This window comes from Silurus meridionalis, chromosome 7 (genome assembly GCF_014805685.1).
Source record: "Silurus meridionalis isolate SWU-2019-XX chromosome 7, ASM1480568v1, whole genome shotgun sequence".
Lineage (NCBI taxonomy): Eukaryota > Metazoa > Chordata > Actinopteri > Siluriformes > Siluridae > Silurus > Silurus meridionalis.
In genome coordinates, this window is record NC_060890.1 from 15342000 (window position 1) to 15363559 (window position 21560).

Below are 21560 nucleotides of genomic sequence, written 5' to 3' on the forward strand. Positions count from 1 at the left end.
AAAAGGCGGAATCGCAAGAAATAAAGTTAGAATTGCAAGAAATTAGGCAAACTTCTTTTTTTTATGTAGAGAAAACGGATCTTCTCTTCACCCCTTGCTGTTTTCTCTCTGTTCCTCCATTTTTTTTATTCTGCAGTGTGTTCCCTGTCCAGAGCGCTCCAGAGTTTAGCAGGTGGTGCATCAGTAATAATGGACAGCGAGGAAAAACAGTGCTCCATGTGTAGTTAAATGGACTACACAAACTAATAATTTCCATCAATACATTTTTTGTATTTAAATTTGTTTCAACCCTAATATACTGTATATATTCTACACAAACACACATGTATTCCATTTCAATAGTTTTTTCTTTCTATCTATCCACTCTATCGACGAAGGATTGTGGAAACCTAACAATAACATTGATATGTACTTTATGAACATCCTATATCACAGTTTGTCTCTATTTCCTGTTATAAGAACCTCTGCTTTTCTGAGAAGATGCTTCACTAGATTCTGGAGTGTGCTTGTGGAGATTTGTGCCCATTCAGCCACAAGTGCATTAAAAAGTAAGGTACTGATGTAGGGTGAAGAGGCCCAGGGTGCTCTAGTTCCTCTCAAAGGTTTTTAGTTCAGGAGGTCAGAGCAACTATACCATATACAATATTTTCATGGAACTGGCGTTGTCCACCCCAAACTGGGGTTAGTTTCACTAGAACAGGTTTGGGTCTCCTATGTCAAATTAAGTGAAAATTTGATGTTATCACATCCTATGGAATTCCGTATTGAGTGTTGCAATGTTTTTGTGTATATAGTGTATATTGATTGTTGAGTGTATTTGTCTGTGTGTGTTTGCCTGTTTGTGTGTTAACTTGCTCATTAATTCACGTTTGCTTTACAGGGCTCAGAGATCTGCGTGGCAGCAGTGAGTTCATTACCGTTCAGCCACAGCCCGCTGTACATGGAGACCCCGAGCTGGGCAGGTCAGTGTATTGTGTGTGTTGTGGTTGGGTGGTTGTGTGTATGGTGTAGTTTATTTGAGTAGAGTTATGTTTTGTACACCCTGTCTGTCTCTCTGTCACATTACTCTGTATTCCTAACAGCAGCCTTGTACCTAAATAGCTCTTCTCCTGGATTTCTTCTTCTCTGAGAGGCAGTCTTATCGAAGCTTAAATCCCAAGCAGCCATTCTTCATGTTGCTCTTGCCAATGTGAGCAGCCTGATAAGAGTAAAGTGTTTGGTTGTACACTATCAGAGCTCTAGAGGTCCTGGTATCCTGTGTATCAGAGTATTGGAGTTGTAAAAGTGTGTACGCTTCAGAGAGGGAGAGGAATGAGGAGCAGGTTGAGGGAGAGTGAGTGAGTGAGTGAGGGAGTGAGTGAGTGAGCACTATGCAGGGTGGGTTGTGCTGATGACAGGCCTTTGATTCGGAGCATGCCCATTAGAGGGAGCCATAAATCCTGGGCTCTCCGGACTGCCTGTGTCAGCAGTCCATGGAATGAATTGATATTAAACGCGACAAAAAGCCTCTTTAATTCAGCCTCCAACAGCCTCCCCTTTCTCCTTTTCCTCTCTCTCTCTCTCTCTCTCTCTCTCTCTCTCTCTCTCTCTCCTTCTCTCTTTCTCTCAATCTCTCCTTCTCTCTTAATCCCTCTTTTGTTTTTTTGTCTCTCGCTGTTTTGGCATATAATTGAAAAGAGAAGAAAGAGCCCAGTAAAGCCAAGGTGGCCATCATAATGTCTGCAATGGCATCCACTCCATATATTATTCACAAAAAGCATATTAATAAAATATTATTTATAAATACCAGGCTTTGCATTTAGTTTTGCTTTGTTTATTTTTTTCTTTTTTCTTTTTGCTTAGATATTATAAACTGATTTTGCTGATCACATGTGGTGTCAGGAATAAAATAATGGAGATTATTTGATTTCCCTCAAGGAAAATGGGAAATTCTAGTATGTGCCCCTTTCTCATTTTTATTGCCCTGTCTTATTTAAAGACGCTGACTATAAGGAGACGAGGTTGACCCATCAATAGATGACACTGCCCAGGTGATGCATGCGCTATGTAACAGTAAAGCACTGTGTTTAATATGTCAGTTTTAGAAGCTAGGTTTGCTATTTGGAGAAAATTTAGGATTTAAAGAGCAATCCATCAATTGAAAAGTGTTGTTGTGGACTGCACTTTAACATGCACTAGATGCTATTTAAAAATGTGGAGTTGAGCACTTCTGAGCACTCCTCTCAGTATCAGCCACAGCTGTTACAGCTCTCCCACTTAGCAGGGACCCTACGAAGAGGCCCTCAGCAAATACAAGGGCCTGCATGATGGATTGAGTTAGAGAAAATCATCATCTGGTTGTGCACACGCTCGCTGAGCGAGGTGGGCCCCACGTGAGTAATGATATTCGCCTGGAGTCATCGAAAGCTGGATTTAAGTATTTTAGATTTAAAGTAACATTTGTCTCTATTGTTCACACTGAGAACGTCATTAGTCAAATTCACTTACGTCTCCCCCAAACAATGTTTCCACCCCCTGAGAGCATGCTGTGCAACTGTGTGATTGTCAGAGTTGGTGTTACACAAATTATTCATGCATTTTTTACCCATTGTTTTACTGATTATCTACAAATCTCTTTTAAGATTAAACATATCAATTGTGAGCAAAGCATTTTTTCTTTAAGGGACTCTTGCAGGAAATAGGGTTTGATAGATTGCTTTGGATTTTTTTGTTTCTTATTGTTATACTCTGTATGTGTGTGTGTGTGTGTGTGTGTGTGTGTGTGTGTGTGTGTGTGTGTGTGTGTGTGCGTGTATGTATGTATGTATGTATGTATGTATGTATATACAGTATATATATATAACTCAACATACAGCCATTATTGTCTAAATAACTTGCAATAAAAGTGAGTACACCCTAAGTGAACCTGTCAAAACTGTGTCCAATGTGTGAATATTTTGTGTGAACATCATTGTTATCCAGCACTGCCTTAATCCTCCTGGGCATAGAATTTACCAGAGCTGCACAGTTTGTTTTTGGGATCCTCTTCCTCCCCTCCATAATGGCATCACAGAGCTGCTAAATGTTAGACACATGGTGCTTCTCCACCTTCTAAATGAGGATGCCCCACAGGTGCTCAATAGGGTTCAGGTCTGGAGACATACTTGGCCACTACATTGCCTTCACCTTCAGGTTCTTCAGCAGGGCAGTTATTATCTTGGCTGTGCGTTTGGGGTCGTTTTCATATTTGAAAACTGCCGTTTGGCCCAGTTCCTGAACGGCAGGCATCATGTTCTGATTTAGAATGTACATATTGAACACAGTTTCCCTCAATGAACTGCAGCTCCCCAGTACTAGCAGCACTTGTGCAGCCTGAGACCATGATGCTACCACCACCATGCTTGACTGTAGGAAAGACACAATTTTCTTGGTCTCCTCACCCAGGCGTCACCACACATGCTGGACACCATCTGAGCCAATCAAGTTTATCTTAGTCTTATCAGACCACAAGACATGGTTCCCGTAATTCATGCTCTTGGACAAGTTGTCTTCAGTAAAGTGTTTGCAGGCTTTCTTGAGAGTCAGCTTCAGAAGAGGCTTCCTGCTGGAACGATGGCAATGCAAACCCTATTGTTGCAGTGTGTGGCGTATGGTTTGAGCACTGACAAGCGGATTCTTAAGAAATGCTGGCAGCAATCATGAGGACATCTTTGGTTGACCCATGCGGTCCTGTTCCAAGTGGAAACCATCTTGGAAAACCTCTGTATAACTCTGGTCACTGTACTGTAACTTAGTTCCAGGTGGTCAGTGGTCAGTATGAGAGAATTGTACTCAAATCACCAAATTTTAACTGCTTAAATACTAGTTACACAAATTTGTATGGTCCTGTCAAGCAGACAAAAACATAAACATGATGATTAGGACATGTGGCTTTGCATTGTTACTCGACACCCAGCTGTTATCACTTAGGGTGTACTCACTTTTGTTGGCAGTTATATAGACAATAATGGCTGTATTTTGAGTTATTTTCAGAAGACAGTAAATCTATACAAGTTGCACATTGACTACTGTAAATTATATATATATATTAACAATCATTTCATTATTAAAATAAATAATAATCAATCAATAATTTATTATTAACAATGTAATTTATAATATTTATTGTTGTAATTATGTATTTATTTGTTTATTAAAGAAGGCAGCTAGAAAGGTTTTTTCAGAGTGTGTACATTGTGCGCATGCAGCAGTACAGTTGTCAGAAAGAAAAAGAAAAATTATACGCCTTGATATCCGAACAAGAAAAAGCTATAAACCTAATGAACTCAGCATTTTGCTGATCCAAGACCTGTCCTCTAAACCAGTGCATCTTAAAGCTTTAATTAGGCTGTACTGAAATGCCTTCATGACTCAGTAACAATGTTCTTTTTCTTTTTGTTTGAAAACCTGTGTTGTAGGAGAAATTATCCTTTTACTAGCAAGAATTGTTTAGAGCCCAAGCAGAATCTACGTCATGATAAATTCCAACTTTTAAAAAAAATCACACACTGCTCTCTGAAAAATATCTTCCCGTCCCCTGAGACATCAGGACTAGCTGTGGCAGATAGGTGGCTGTATGTTATTCCTGTGCAGATGATAGACGAGTGTGAGGTTGGAAGTGAACGGTGAGGGAGCACAGATTGCACCTGACCACTGCTCCTGTGCTTCTTTATGTGTGCAGCTTTTACAGATTTGTCAATGGAAATCTAATTGCTAGGAAAGCGATCAATCCCAACTCAATTACTGTTGTGGAATGTGGCACAGACAATATCCCCTCTTGGCTGTTTGGGTGCTATGTTTGCTTAAGGTATAAATCACAGTGCTTATGGAGTGCACAACTATGCCATAAGAAAAACATGCAAAAGATTGGATTTATATCACACCTTTAACGAAAGCTTTATACCATGAAAGTGGAATAAATGTACGTGTTTATGATAGCAGATGAACCATCTGAATGCATGCCATGGATGTAAGAATACTTGTTCAGTGGCTATTACCCATAAATTATAGTGGAAAGTGAATTAATAATAAATAGTAGAAAGTCGGAATGCTGAATTCCTCTACACATGATCATTCACCCTGTGCCTCACAAGTGTATAGTATTTGCTGTCTATTCAAGATCTTTGCTCGATTTCTTTCCTACAGAAGCATCTTATTCTCCTTTTCACGCGCTTCCGAACTCCTCAAATGAGCGTTCTCTAATTGCATTTACACAAGAACTGTTTGGCCTGTATCAGCACTTGTCACAAGGCCCTGTGGCCAAATCACCGGATTCAAATCAGAATCGTAGTGACACTGCTTTAATTAGAAAGTTTTGATGGTTTACAGTGCTTGTTGGAAAGAGTTGGGAGTCCTTTGAAGCATGGAGACATGACTCTGATTGTAGAACGCTGCCCTTCCTTCATCACTTGACATCAGAAGTGATGAGTTAATCTTTCATCATATTCTTTCCTCCATGGCATATCAGCTGGAAATGACAGGAATACGAATGACATGCAATGCCAAGCCTGATGTATGAGATTCTGGCTTGGTTTGCTTAAGGTTTCATGCTGTATTACTGCACAAACTTTTAGGATTTTAAACCCCTTTTTGTACATAGTCCTTCTATTTTACCGGCTCAAATGTAATTGGACAAGCGGTGTCATGGACATGTCTGACCTGTTACTTTATTGGTTTAAGAGATCTACATATAGGGAGTTGTCTTTGTTTGGGAATTTTTACTATGAAGCCCAAAGAGGTGTCCTGAAAGTGTTGTTAAGGAGGCCGTCAATAAATTGAGAAAACAATAAGAGTTGTCAGGAAGTTTAGTGGTGGCCAAATAAACAATTTTTAAAAAAGAAATTCACATTCCTTAAAAGAAGGGGTGTACAGGTGATCTCAAGTCCATAAAATACAAATAAAGTGGATGATTACGGAACAATTTTCTTGGTAAAGAAAAAAAAAATACCTTCACGGCATTCAGCCAATTCAAGAACACGCTGGAGAACGTAGTTTTGATACAAGATTAACTTGTGCTGGTATGAGTGGAGAGGAAAGGAAAGGAAGGGCTTATGTGCCAAAGCATACTATATCACCTCTCAAGCAAGTAGGCAGTGTTATGATATGGGTATGTAAGACTGCCTGCGTAAGGTATCAGCATGTATGGAACTGGGCCACTGGTGTTTCCTGATGATGAGACTCATGTAATATGACTGATAGTAGTGCCAGGATAAAATGTTGAAGTGTAAAAAGTGATATATGTTTCTCTCAAATGTAGTCTTGCAAAACGGGGACGATGCTTTACAGTACAAATGAATGATAGCGCAAAAAGTATTGTGAAAGTAGCCGAAGACCTACTTTAGGCAAATAAACAATGATATTTACTTGATTTTCACATAATGAAGACTGAGAAAATTGAAGACAAAAACACCCACAGAAAAGCAGGACCTGAAGGCAGCTGTGAAAGGGACTCCAGAGTTAAAGGGCTTGTAATTCAGATATTCATGATTGATTTGGCATATATATATATATATATATATATACACGTATATATATATATATATATATATATATATATATATATATATATATATATATATATATATATATATATATATATATATATATATATATATATATATATATATATATATATATATATATATATATATATATATATATATATATATATATATATATATATATATATATATATATATATATATATATATATACACACCAAACTAACTAATGGATGCAGAGAGGTGTATAGGGCTTAACACCAATAAAACTGACAGGGAAATAATAATCCTGCATGATTGCCTTTGGTTAACGCTCTTGCAGTGCTTCTAGATTTGTTTTCTTGCTAGTTGCTCATCAAAAATTTACAGGAAAAAACCTTAATGATAATTGCAGTGGAACTTAAGTGGAAGTTTTGCATTATTAAGCCAGCAATGTCTTGGAAATTGGGAGGTGAAGAAGGTGATGAGATTCCACTCATCTTCCTCATCTCATGCTTTTAGAATAGAAAGAGATGTGCTTTTTCCCCCTTGTTGTTTATAGGAATGAGAAGACCTCTATCTCACCCAGTATAGCTTACAATGGACCCATTACAATTAAAGTGCTGAAAAGCAGGGCCAGTATAAATGAAGAGTGAGTAGAATGATGAGGAAACTGTAGGAACGTTTGCAGGAGGGTTGTATTAATCAGCTTGGAGGTAATTTTTAGCCTTAAGGAAAGTTGAATTATCTTCTAGTGCTGGCTTTGACATAATGCTTTTTTTTTTAACATGTACATTGCTCTGACACTTATCTTAGACAAGGGACTGGCAATATTCAGGATATTTGGCCCATAGCTGTGTAAACCGCAGCATTAATAAATGTATACATTTGCTAACCCTTTTCACTTATACATATAAACAATCACTGTTTTAATTTATCATTCTTGCAATGTAGGGCTGGTCTCTTGTGATTATCTCATTGTTATTCACATTAGGGCCTGATCTAATATTGGTATTGAAAACCTCATTCTGCAATTATTTCAAGTGTTGTTTGTTTTGCATAAAAGGTGCAGATTTCCTTGATTTGCTGTATATTAAGCAGTCCTACTCATGGACATTTTAAATCTTTTCTAATATATGCAGCTGGACACTTATAATTATAGTAACTAGTTGGAATTAAAGTGGATAATTTGTATGATTTTAGATAGAAACCCCAAACAACAACTCTCTCTAGAAATTTCTAAAAGTTATTTAGATTACATTACTATTATTATCACATTCCTGATATTATACATTGGGATTTTATGTATTTTTCTAAGTATATAAGTATAATATTAATATAACTACATATTATTAAGTATTAATATAATCACTTAAAATGGTAGGAGAACCTCTAAAAAAGTCGACACTGCACTTTTAATGTGTTGCCAGGATGTATCGCTATAATACATAGCTGGGAGTGCACTGAGAAGACTCATTGCTGCCTTTGTATGCGAAACTCTCATCAGGCTATAAAAGTATGATGCGTTTATTGATTTGAACACTTCAATTCATATGTTTTCACCTAGCCGAGCACCGCTGCCAAGATTAGTTTTTGAGGATTCGATTCATGGACGCACCAAATAATGAATAGTGGTGATTCATGTCCTTGCTTGTTTTAAATGCTTAAATTGATATGGTTCCCATCAGACTGATGCAGTAAAGTGCATCCACCATAATATGAAACAGAAATATGTATTGATCATGTTGAGATTCGCAGAAGGCTTTCTCACTAGATTATCCTCTGCCAGCCTATTTTATCACAAAAATGGTGTATGTGTCTAGTCCATTTTAACTTCTGTTCATAAATCCCTTTGATGGGATTCATCAATTCTCAAAAAAAATATATATATATATTCCTGATTTTAACTTGATTGGATCAAGCCTGACTTTTGTACCATATAACCCAAACACTTACATTTTTAAAGCATCCTAAATAGATTTTATTAACAGTGAGCATTTTTTTTAACCTGCAATATCCCTGAGCTGTACATGGTGATATGTTTTGACGCTTGCTTCATGCCCGCTGTGTTTTGTAGTGCGAGTGGTAGTGTTGAACCCTTGGTTTAAGTGCTCTTCATTTTTCTCCAAAGTGACATCTACTGTCCAGCAGGTGGTACCAAACATTTATCTTTGCTCTTCTCTACCTTCAGGCCTGATATTAAGTGCAGACCCCTAAGCAAAGTGCGCCCTGGTGTCGGTTTCAGCCCGCGACACACTCATAAACAGTAGAGGAAAAAAAGCAAAGAGATATGTTTTAGCCTTGTTAGTTCCCACACAGTTTTTTTTCATTCCTCCTGACATTTTGAAATACCTTCTACTCTACTCTGGAGGAACGCCGGACACACCTTAAGATGAGCGTGGCAACCATGCATCTTTTCAGTCAAACATTGTAAAATGTTGGGGCTAGTCGTTAATCCTCCTCTCACGTTTAATGGCTGCTGCAAAAACGAAGTCATAAACCCCCCCTCTGCTTTTTTCCCCTGAGTGTGGAAGAGTTGGAGTTGGGGGTAGATGCTAGAAAAGTGTGTATGTATATGTGCGTCTTGGGGGTGGGGATTGCGGTGATCATATACTGCAGTAATGCATATAGTTTTATTCAGATGCTTTTTAATGCTTGAGTTTTGAACAGTAACTTTGAGCAAAACGATGCATTTGATAGCTCCATCAATAAATGATTACCGTCTGTGTATGCGTACGAGAGTAAAAGCAGTTGTGACGGAACATATTTATGTGTTCAGCATATTACATATTCAGTGATTTATGAAAAGCACAAACTGCACACGCAGAGTGTAAACCGTTTTCGAGCAGAAAAGCTTTAGCGCAACATTTGGATGTGTGAAAGGTCTTGCTGTGGTGTTGTCAAAACACACGTTAGTGCTCATTATAGCACTATTTCTCACTCCTTCATTTATATATTGTGTTGGGCATGGGCATTCAGGAGGAGTCATCTAGCCTACAGTAAGTGTGCACTCTCTCTCCACTCGCCCTCATTCATCATGTTGACACCAGTGCAGCTACTTTTGTGAAATGGAGAAAAATGGTTAAGTCAGCTCTTTTCCTGAGCCTCCTGCACTGTGCGTGCGTGTGCGTGCGTGTGTGAGCGTGTGTGAGCGTGTGTGTGTGTGTGTGTGTGTGTGTGTGTGTGTGTGTGTGTGTGTGTGTGTGTGTGTGTGTGTACACACTCATGTATGTGCATGTGTGTGCGTTTACACTGTTATCCTAATGTAAGAAGCTGATGCATGGAAAAGACTAGTATGATACAAGCATGACATGCACAGCCGGGCTTATATATTAGCTTCCTTTCTAATTCTTGTTCAAGAAAACATTTTAAAATAAAATGTATTCGGTTTGTCTTTTTTTGAGTTAAGAAACATTATGATGAAGCGGGTGAATACTTTGTAAGGCAAAACAGGTGTATAATTTTGTGCTGAAATTGGTTTTATAATCGAAGCATTGACAATCAAATAATATTTTGGAAAAAAAAATGTTAAAATTGTAAAATCAACAAATTCTGACTCCTCTTTTTATGGCTATTGATTCAAATAAAATATTTATTGGGTAAAGTGAACATTAGGTGAAGCTTGGAGATCTACATGCATAATATTGTTATTTCCCAGTTTTGTAGCCCATTTTAAAATCAGTTTTTCTATCCATTTTTTGTTATGTGAGTGAGTGAGAGAGAGAGAGAGAGAGAGAGAGAGAGAGAGAGAGAGAGAGAGATAGCGAGAGAAAACAGAATTGTACTGCATGTGTGCATTTTAGAAACTGTGATAAGGCTCTGGACCCAATTACGCATTTTTTTAATGCAAAGTGATTGTTATCTTTAGCACTGTTGATAAGTCTTTGTTTGAACTCTTCATTAAAGTTTAAAGAGGAGAAAAGCTTGAAATTTTGTATTTTAAATATTTAACAAGCTCATTCCTATCTGTATCTTGCACCTGTACAGCTAGTGTAGTGATTCGCCCTGTCATTAGTGGCAGAGGTCGTTTTAAAATGGAAGAGCACACTAAAAAAAATCTCAACTCATTTCTCTTCCTGTTCAAAGCCCTATGGACTTCTGAGTCAGGACTTGAATCTGAATCCTGTTTTTTAAGATGCAGCTAATTACCAGTTCAACATTGTATTCAGTTACCAATGTTTTTAATTGCTCCCAGACCACTTTATTTTCTGACTTGCAGGTAATTGATGCAAACCGGTTTTTAACACTACGGAAAAAAAAAAAAATCATGTAACGTTTAAAAACTACACATTTATGGAAAGGTGCAAGATTTATAAATATTGTTTTAATATCTATAATAAAATTCCTAGATTTAATTTTTTTTTGTTATCGTGTACCCTGGCTATGTGTGTATTTGTGTGTCAGTGCTATTTCAAGGATGAATAATGGATGGATACTTTCATTCACAGTGCATTGAGCTTTGCTACTTTTTCATGGATGAGATGTTCTGCTTAGTTGCTTGGCTATTTACTGACACTACACACACAGTAACAGGACAACACAAGCAAACAGATATTGAGGGTTGTCCGTGAGTAGCAGGGTGGCTGCTCTCTGGCTCGGCAAGATGGAGGCCAGGCTGTAGACTGACGGCTTACTTGCTCTTTTTCTGTTATACGGTATTTGTCACATTTCAGTGAAGTGAACCATGAAATTTGTAGGGCCGTTTTTCAGAAGCGAAGACGTAAGTGATACAGGCCCTGAAAAAAAAAAAGAGAATATGGAAAGGATACACAAGAGACAAACAGGTAGGAGTAAGTGCTCTTTAATAATTCCAGTCCATTGGAGTTCTGCAGTGATGACCAAATTCTATGAGAACACAAAAATATCACAAAAATGTCACTTAAATAACTTCTTTTAAATATGCTCATCACCCCTGAAGGAAAAGGCTTATATCACTGCTTTTGCATTTGCTGATAAATATAATATAACCTGGTTTCTGAGACCTTCCCAAAGCCTGATTTGTTAATAAATTAACTTGTTACTGCACCTATTTTTCTTTCTCTTTATTAAACAAGGTGGTGAGCACTGAGTACCCAGTAAAAACATTTTTTGTGGTATTTATATAAAAATAAAAGTGTCAAATAGAAGAATATTTGGTGCTACTTCAGCAAAAGATAATATAGAATCGGACGACCTTGTCAGTGTTAGGCAAGGTACTTCAAATATCTCGTTAAATAAATTACAAATCACTCCATAAGAACAGTCTCTAAACGCTGCATTTAAAAGAAACCAGGCAATTAGGTTTAACTGGGAAAAGTTCCACCCAACCAACTTTTAAAAAATACATAGTTTCGTAGATTAAATCGTTAACTTCTATTATGGTTGAAGGTTTTAAAGACTACTGCACTTCTTGGCCAATCAAGAGCTTAGCTCTTTAGAAGCGACTTAATTGTAAAAAGTAACGCCATGGCTAACTCACTACAGGGAAATTACCCAATCGCTTTGCTATTTACCAAATTGCCTTTCTGACAGCCTCCTAAGTCAAAAATCTTATCAGTCAATTCCCAACCCCTTTAACCCATTAACATGAGAGCAGCACATTCAGATTTATGTTTTATTGACCACCAATTTAAAATATTTTGAACATTTTTTCCAAAGGGTTTTATTTGAACATCTGAAGGTATAAAAGTCTTTTTGGATGGAAGCATAAACCTTAAGTGAAAGCAAACAGTATTTTTTTTTCCTTGTGGTTCTGGAGTTGAACCTATGTTATGGAAGCAATACAGAGAATCTTGAATGTCTTCCTGTATTCAACATAGTGTACTTTTTTCAGAAACTCAGCAGAGACTGATGAAACATAGAAACAAACAAATAAATAATCCAAATATGTTTTCATTATTCATCAGCTTTCTGATAATTCACACAAAAGTATTTGTTGGATTGCTAAACATGACTCTCTTCTAAACATTTCAGCACTATATTTGATTAAAATAGATAGTTAGACCATTTAATATGAAATAGCATTGCTTGTTTGGCTATATGAGTGGAAAAGAATGCCTCACAGATGTTAGAGAGAGAATAATTGCATGAAAGGTGTACCCAAGGAGTGTAGATGTGAAATCATGCAGGAGCAAACAGGAGGACTCCTTTGGGAGGAGCAGAGTTCCCTGGAGTGGACAAGGAGATTTAGATTGGGCTAGATTGGTGTCTTCAAATGAGCAGAGGGTGAGTTGTTGAGTCATTGATTACTTGCCCATTGAGATTACAGAGCCAGAATGGCAATGGATAATAGTTAACTGTTTTTTTTTTTTTTTAACATCTCTCTCTCTCTCTCTCTCTCTCTCTCTCTCTCTCTCTCTCTCACACACACACACACACACACACACACACACACACACACACACACACACACACACACACACAAGTCTCTTATATTATCTCCCTTGCATCTACTTTCTATCCAAATTTCTCTATATATTTCTATCTCTACCTTTTGCGCTCTCTCTCTCTCTCTCTATCAAATCCATTCTTTCATGTACTCTATTTCTCTGATCCTCAGTAGTATCGTCCTTCTGTTCTTTGTGAAGCTGTAATATGCTCAGACAAAGTGCTGACATTTTGCACAGTAATTCTCTCTCTCATACTCATGTCACATTGTCACTTGGGCATTTTCTGAATCTGGATAGCTGTAGTAAAAATTAACAAAGCCCACTGGAAGCTCTATCTCAACAGCTGTAATTTGCCACAGTAAGCAAATGCAGCGCCATCAACAGGAATAAGACTGAAATAGTGGTATCATAATCTTTAAGTTTAACAAAACAAATTTCATTAATACGGCCTGTCCAAACGGTATGGATGTGAGGCACGATGCTTGTTTTAGTTGTAAATTGCACTCAGCAGGGAGTCCACAGGGCCCCTGGTCATTTACACTCCTAATGAGTTATCGGGCACCCAAGAGCAGTGTCTCTAATTGCTTTGGCTTTTTCACTCACAACGTCTAAACTGAGTGTATTAGTGGGAAAAGGAGAAAAGGGAATATAGAAACGTATAGGAAGGATGTTGGTAGTGTTTCAACTGTTTACATGTTAGTATATGGTATATGCTGTTATAAGTAGTTTAAACCTGAAATGCTCTGTCACAGAGTAAACCCTCAGAGGAGAGTGTTGGTCAGACCTTGCCCTAAGATTGCACCAACTCTTGCAGAAGGCCAGTGTTGCATATACAGCAGACTGGCTGCTAAATTACCTGGCCAGATTGAAATCGTCTTGGGCTTTGGTAAAACTAAAATAGATCTGCTTGGCCTTGCACTTTATGTGATATATGGCTAAAATGTTGTGGAAAGATGCATAATTATAAAATCAATATTGTGTGCAGCTTCATACAGTACTGCCATAGCATAACTGTTTTACTCTGTGTGGATTCAAGTGAAAAATGTGTGGAATTGTAGTTGTCTAGTCTTCTTTTATTTTCTTTATTTCATAGAATCAGTATGCAAAAACAAATAAAGTAAGTAGTATGCAGTAAGTAGGAATACGTGTTTCAAAAGTTATATAAGGGCATTTTCTGTTAGTTCCTGCTAGGTTACAGAATACAGTATTTATATTCGATTATAACCTTTTTCCCCTTGTTCTTTGCCAATGTTGCACTCTTGCTCGCTCCAGGCTATGGCAATGCGACTGGTCCTCCATCAACAGAGCCATAAAACAACATCGAGCTAAGGAAAGGCTGCGACCAAGTTGCTGTGCCTGAGCTTACCATGCTGAGGTGAGCATCTCTGAACTAAGGGGAGTCAGCCAGCAGTGATGACCCCTAGACAGATGAAAAGAGGAGTGAAGGAGTGATTGGCACATGGTGAGGTTGTGTTAGCGGCCTAGCTGTTGAAAGATGAAAACAGTAACACATGCATTTTTAATGGGAGTCCATGACAAGCGCAACTGGGGCTCTGGCAGCACCTCGTTATGGCCCATCCAAACTGTCATCATAAGGATCTAGCAGCTAAAGTAAAATGCCTCCGATTGTGTGCTTAATTATTTAACGTGTGTGTGTTTACAACAGGTTGAGAAAGGGGGGGAAATGTAGAGCTGTAGCATACATCTATAACATGAGTAATGTTTTATTTATTTATTTTTAGATAATATGTATTCTTCATTCATGGATTATAATAGTCTTTTTAAGGAAAAGCAGTATCCAGCATAATAATAAAAAAAAAAAACAGATTTGCATAGCTTTTGATATTGTTTCGAACTGAACTCTTTCCCTGGATTAGCCACGTTCTTTCATTTGATGTTCTGAAACATATAAAGTGTTGGCTGAGCTTAAGTACATTAAACAGCTTTTGTTTTGTCCTGATGTTCTGACTGTCAGGAACAACAAAGTTGATGTGTAAAGTTGAGCCATATTGTTAAATGCTGAATTGGAAAGTTTTGTCTGGGGAGAACTGTGACTCAGGGGGGAGGGGACTGACTTTTGTTTAGCATGCTCTAGCTTTTCACTTCTGCTTAACTTCCTCCTTTAATCATGAACGGATAATTAGGGAGGCCTGCAATATGCAAATGCCTTCACATTTTCTCCGGGTTGTTATGCAAACTTATTAAAACGTATTAAAATCATGGCTAATTACTGAGGAGCCTGTGGTGAAGAGGAATCAGATTCATATTCTTCTGCCTTCTGGTAATGGGAAACAAGCAGAGATTTGCCCTGCTGGCAGGGAGAGAAGCTGGCAGTTAAAATGCTGAGGTGTTCGTTTTTTCCTTACCAGAGTGACCAGTGAGAATCAGCGAGGTATTAATCACTAGATGACAGAGAGATTTCGTTTTCTGTTTCAGAAATGATCCAGATGCTATTTATAGCTCACCAGGTTATAATGCACTTCCTATGCATTATGCCGCCAAAAGAATTAAGAATTTAAAAAAAGGAATTTTCAAAGATGAAATGTCTTTGAAGTATGATTAAATTCTTTCCCTTACATACCTTGTGAAACATTTTGATTTTATGATTTTTTTTTTCCAAAAAGAACACCGAAAGGTTTTTGCTGTAAATATTTATGTAAAGTAAATTTTTCAAACTGTTCCTGTTTGCTGTGCCACTTGGCCACATGTAATAAGTCGCCTCAGGTAATATTGCTATGCAAACTCTATTACTATCACCTTGGTATTTGTAATGTTGTACTTGAAAATCCATTTCTGCCATAAATATTCAAATCTGTACCTTTCAATCCCCGAATATCACCTTTAACAAGATCAGTGCCGTTTTGCCTATGAAATCCAGTAGGCAGTACATTTTGTGCATGCCCTCCACTTTTCCCTTATCATTGCCTAGACACCCTGCAGAATTATGAAAGATGAATTCCATAATTCAATTTTATAATTTCAGATCCCCACAAAAGATTCTCTAGCACCCGAGCTCCATTGCCAGGCCAATTTATCATTCTGGGAAGCGGCCAAAATGAGAGCGAGCTGGCAAACTTTTGCTTTATGAATGAGCACTTGATTTAACTCTTAAATTTTTTTTCTTGTCAAGAAAGACTGACAGCTAGCTCACAAAATTGGCTGAAGCCTTAGTTCGGTCAGACACACAGGGTTGTAATCTCTTTAAGTTGAAATTGATATTTGGTGTACTAGTATATAATATTTCATATATGTCTTATTGTTTAGTAATATTAGAATCAACTCATATTATGGTATATGCTGGTTGGAAACTTGGACTCTGTGTTGTTGGCTACTGTTCCTTGGCTGCGTTTCGCATTTTCATATATATTACAAAATGTGATGTACGACACCCCGTAAGCCGGAGTCTTATAAATATTGCAAACTGTACAGTATATTGCGGAATTGTTGCATCTTAGTGTAAAAGTAGTCATTGTTTGTTTCAAGAGATATGTTTTACCAGCTGTATCTGAATAAGAACTAATGAAGAGGCTTGTCCTGATTTTTATCTCTTCCCAACACACCTTCGACTTACAGCATTATCGGTTCTGTGGTTTTACCTCCGCTTTTGCCAATTCTTCCTTGTAAAAAATGATGAGGTTGCTCTGTTGGATGGGTGAAGCCAATTACTGAGCAAGAATTTGATGATATTAGCTTGTGTATGATTTATGGAAATTGACCCCAAGCTGAGATGGTCATAATTAATCTGCCTTCTCACTTGTGGAAAAGGCCAACTACTAGTGCTGTGTGTGTGTGTGTGTGTGTGTGTGTGTGTGTGTGTGTGTATGTATATATATATATATGCAATACTTTATCTGCAATACACTTGTGACATTGTCTCCACACACGTCACCTTACATTTTTTGAGTAGTGTATGGACCACCGATTTAAAAAAAAAAAAAAAAAAAAAAGTAATAAAGAGACAGCACAAAGCAGAGTAGGAATGGCTGATGGTGGGCTGGCAGAGCTGAGATTGTGAGTCCTCTCCTCCTTGGATTTGGATTAGCATTTGTGCAGCTGGCTGACAGCTCCAAACAAGCCCATCAGTGAGTAGCTTTGATCAGCTCAGTCGATGCGGCATTGTAGCTAATGAGGGCGCAGGCACTGCCGCTCCATCCGCTCCGTACCCGCCTGTCTGTGGCAGTGCCAATCCACACATACTCATCACAGCTGAGTGTTCCTGAGCTGAACTCACTTGGCCCTCTCACAGATCTATTCCAGCACTACTGCTGTCACCCATCAGTTAAGCACTGTGTGGTTTGAGTAGACACCTTAGCTCTCATTGAGGTTGTGTTTTTTTTTTTGTAATATTCGGGAATACATATTAGAATTTGTTATACAGTCTTTACAATTTGTATACAAATTATTTGGAAACTAATAAAGAGTTGCTAAACTGTAGTTCTGGATCTAATTTTTAATAATATGCATTACATTAATGCACTTAAGCTTGTGTTTTCACCCACAAATTTATATGAAAACACCTGTTTTAATATGTCTTTTTTACCCCTTTGGAACCAGTGTTTTATACATTACACTTATAATTGGTATAGTATTGAACTGTTTGTGTAACATTTCTGAAAGGAGTTCTAAAACTGTCAATACAGAGGGCTCAATCATATTTATATATATATATATATATATATATATATATATATATATATATATATATATATATATATATATATATAGAGAGAGAGAGAGAGAGAGAGAGAGAGAGAGTATATATATATATATATATATATATATATATATATATATATATATATATATATATATATATATATACTGTATATAAACACACACACACACATACATATACACAAAGAATCAATATGGAAATTGTTACCAGTGCACCAGTCAGGAGCTGATCATCCACAGATGATCTGCTGAAATTTTGTAGCTATACACAGTTGATGTAATATGAAGAATAATTTGATAGACTGTTCCCTGACAGTCACCTTTCAGGTTGTTGACAGTCCATAGATGTTCTTAATTAAAATGGTGTTTGTATCCAAATAAATTGTCACCAGATGTTCTCGTGCCGTTGATTCAATTCCGCTCAGTTTTTGTTTACTTTGGGAAAACATGAGACCAAGTGAAGGGGGTCTAAGCAGTGAGTGTCTCATCTCTTTGTGTCTCCTGTCTCACTTCACTGAGCTTAACGGGCTCGTGCATAAATGAAGTCTATGGTTCAATCCAGAATGAATGTGTGGGCAAACGTAAGCACAAGAGGAAAGAGTCTGTAATATTGATTGTGTTTAATTAGATTCCTATCAAGACCCTGAGGTTTGAATCTCAGTCTCAGATATTAAACAAAGAAAATCCCCTTTTTAAATAAGCATAACATTTTATTTTTCATATTATGTTTAAATATTTGACAAATAAGGATGTTGGATGTTAAAGGGTACACTTATCTATGTACTTTCTTTTTCTCTTATTTCCCTATTCAGTTCTAGTCGGCGATATATGTTCTAAGGTGAATGTAATACATATAATTTTAAATACAGTTGAAAAAATAACAATAACAAAAAAATAGTAATGTGCTCCATTTTTTCCCCCAAAGATCATTGAGATTATAGTTAAATGCTGTGAAAACAGTGCCCCCAGAAAAGACTTTCTCCTTTTTTTTATAATCCCTGTGTCTCTATAAAAGTAGAAGATAGTCGTAGAGGCAGCTCACTGTACTGCAATTTAAAGTGATATTAAATCTTATGGACATTTTGTTCTGTATGAGCCAGAGCAGCACTCAGTCAGCCATGGACGGCGGCATCGCATCTTACCAGCTGATTGACAGCCAGTTTTCTTTTTCAACAAATGTCTCTCGCTCCCTCACATGTCTTCTCTGTCTCTTGACTGGCAGGACCCTTCATGTCACTCCTTTCCTTTAAAGATGTTAATTACATTCATTAAATTTCACTACAACAGTGGAAAAGGTCGTTTTTCTGATGGCCTACGGTGACACCTTAAATCAGGAGTTATTTATTTCTATATGTTTATTTATTTATTTTCATTTCTTAAGAAACCCTGCCCCCCAGCAGGCAGGTCCATTGTAGGAATCTCTTTGTCTTGGATTAGCCCTTGTCATTTTGGAGGTGATGTTGTGACTGTCCTTAATTGCCTAGAGATTTAATCTGGGTTTTTTTTTCTTTCTTTCTTTTTTTTTTTTTTTAAAGCTATGGGTCATTAAATAAACACCCATATACTGGGTCAAGAGGAAATCTGTGGGGTGAGTGTGTGCATGATGTATCAAGCTTTGGAAAGGTTTGGAATTCGACTTGATATGAGAAGGTTTATTGCATGCTGTAATTAGGAAGAGGGACACAACAAGGCCCCGTCATGTTCTTTATGAATCTAGGTCAATTTCATGCTCCTTGATCACAGAGAACTAATAGTGTCACTGAATGATGGACTCTTTATTATCGAATTTATATCAGCAAGGAGCCTGTAAGGAAATTTAAGAACAAAACCAAAGCGAAACCTTAGTGAACACAAAATAATTGCACAGCTTTCAGCTAGAATTTAGACCTTATTATTGTTTGAACTACACCTATGTCTACAGCATCTTCGATTTTATTTCTTTGTAATAATTCTGGTAAATAATCTACACAAGCAATTAAGTTTAATGTGTTAAGTCCAGCACTTCTAGAGCAATTTCAATATACTATACTATCACTAAATATAAGACTGGTTTGTTCTCCTTAAGACTCTTCTAATGTTCTTTCTATTTTCTGTTTAACTCCTTAATACCTCCAGATTACTGAGAGCACAATGACACATTATCTTCATTAACATATTATTGCTTTTAGTAGAGTGTCAAAGGCCATAATCACAATAGGTACCATTGTTTGCTTCTTTTAAGAACACGTAATGAAACTGTCCATGATCATGTGCTTGCATCGTCAAGAAAAACATGCTCATTAATCGATTTATCACTTAATGAATGAGAGCCATTAATTGATCAGCCATGAGGGTAATTTGCTCTCTCAGCTCAGTTATTGCTTGTCTTTCTCCAAGATGAAGGAGCTCAGAGAGGTGCTGGCTGAAACTAGCAGATAGCTTCACTTGCACAGTATTGATTTGACCCCACCCATAAACCTCAATCGTGTCCCCTTCCAAATGGAAAGGGAAAAGCTGCTGAAATGTCCCTTTCTTTGCTCCCAGTGGACCCTGCTCCCAAAATCTATTAAAGGAAATAAATAAACACTTTCATTAATAGAGGTTGGTTGCTTTTTTTTAGCTGGGTGCTGTGGGAGGGGAACTGGGAGTGCAGGACAGGTTAAGCTCTCTAGTGGCCTCACCTATTAAGGCTGCATGTTGTAGATGATGTGAGGTATATTTGCTTAGACTTGCAAACTTATAACACTGATGTCTGAGTCACCTTGACCAAACAGGTGAGGAAGTTTTGATTAGTAAAACAGTTCATACGCTGTAGGTTTGTAAAGTAGTGCCAATATTTGCATCTGCATCTCTGCTGCTCATAAATGTACGTACATTTTGGATTTTAAACTAAAGTGCACATAGTCTAAACCCATTATATTTTCTTTTACTAAATGTAGATGATTCTGTTTTCCAAAAAAACAGTAATGGACATTAACAAATGAAATGTAATTTGTTACTGCGCTTAAGTAGATTTTTCGCGTATCTGTACTTTACTCAAGTATTTTGACTTTTACTTTAACTTCACTACATTTCAAGCTAAAATATCATACCTTTTTTTCTAAACTACATTATGCGAAATTTGTTGTTTCGATTTAATTTATGAGTGGATTTTTTTTATTAGTACTATTCATTGTTTAAAAGCTATTTGGAGTCACAGGACAGGAGAGTGTACGTTTTACACTCCAGCCTCACAGATTCTCCTGCCCCGCGATCTAGCGGTATTTTTTTCAGCTCTTATTTAAAGCTGCGGTACATCCTCTGTACATATATATATATATATATATATATATATATATATATATATATATATATATATAAAGTTTGTAATCTAGTGTACCAGTGTAGATTTATTCATTGCTAGAGACTTAAAGCACTTTTGTACGTTGCTCTGGATAAGGGCATTCACTACAGTACTTTCTTTCGGCTTCTCCCGTTAGGGGTCGCCACAGCGGATCCTCCACACGTTTGATTTGGCACATGTTTTTACGCTGGATGCCCTTCCTAACACAACCCTCGCCATTTATCTGGGCTTAGGGCTGGCACTGAAAGTGGCTGGGGTTGGTTCCCTGACCGGGGTCAAACCCGGACCACAGCGGTGAGAGCGCCGCATCCTAACCACTAGACCACCAGGGAACCAGATAAGGGCTAAATGCCACAAAAAAAAAAAAATATATATATATATATATATATATATATATATATATATATATATATATATATATATATATATATATATATATACACACAAAGATAGTGCACCCCTCAGATTTCAACAACCATTTTAGTATATGTTCTCAAGGGACAATACTATGGTCATGAAATTTGGATATATTTTTCAGTAGTCATTGTGCAACTTGTATAGCAGTAAAGATTTACTGTCCTTTAAAAAATAACTCAACATACATACATTATTGTCTAAATAACTGGCAACAAAGGTGAGTACACCTTAACTGAACATGTCAAAACTGTGTCCCAAGTGTCAATATTTTGTGTGAGCACC

The 21560-nt window shown here is 37.2% G+C and overlaps 1 protein-coding gene across 4 annotated transcripts in view; it reads left to right on the forward strand.

Moving 5' to 3' along the window:
* The window catches only part of rbfox3a (RNA binding fox-1 homolog 3a), a 329833-nt gene that overhangs the window by 157694 nt on the left and 150579 nt on the right, over positions 1-21560 (forward strand). For all 4 annotated transcript variants that reach the window (XM_046854387.1, XM_046854391.1, XM_046854384.1 and 1 more), the window contains exon 4: positions 881-962. In XM_046854387.1, coding sequence (XP_046710343.1) covers positions 941-962 — 22 coding nt within the window. In that variant the 5' untranslated portion in view covers positions 881-940. The remainder of the gene's footprint in view (positions 1-880; positions 963-21560) is intronic.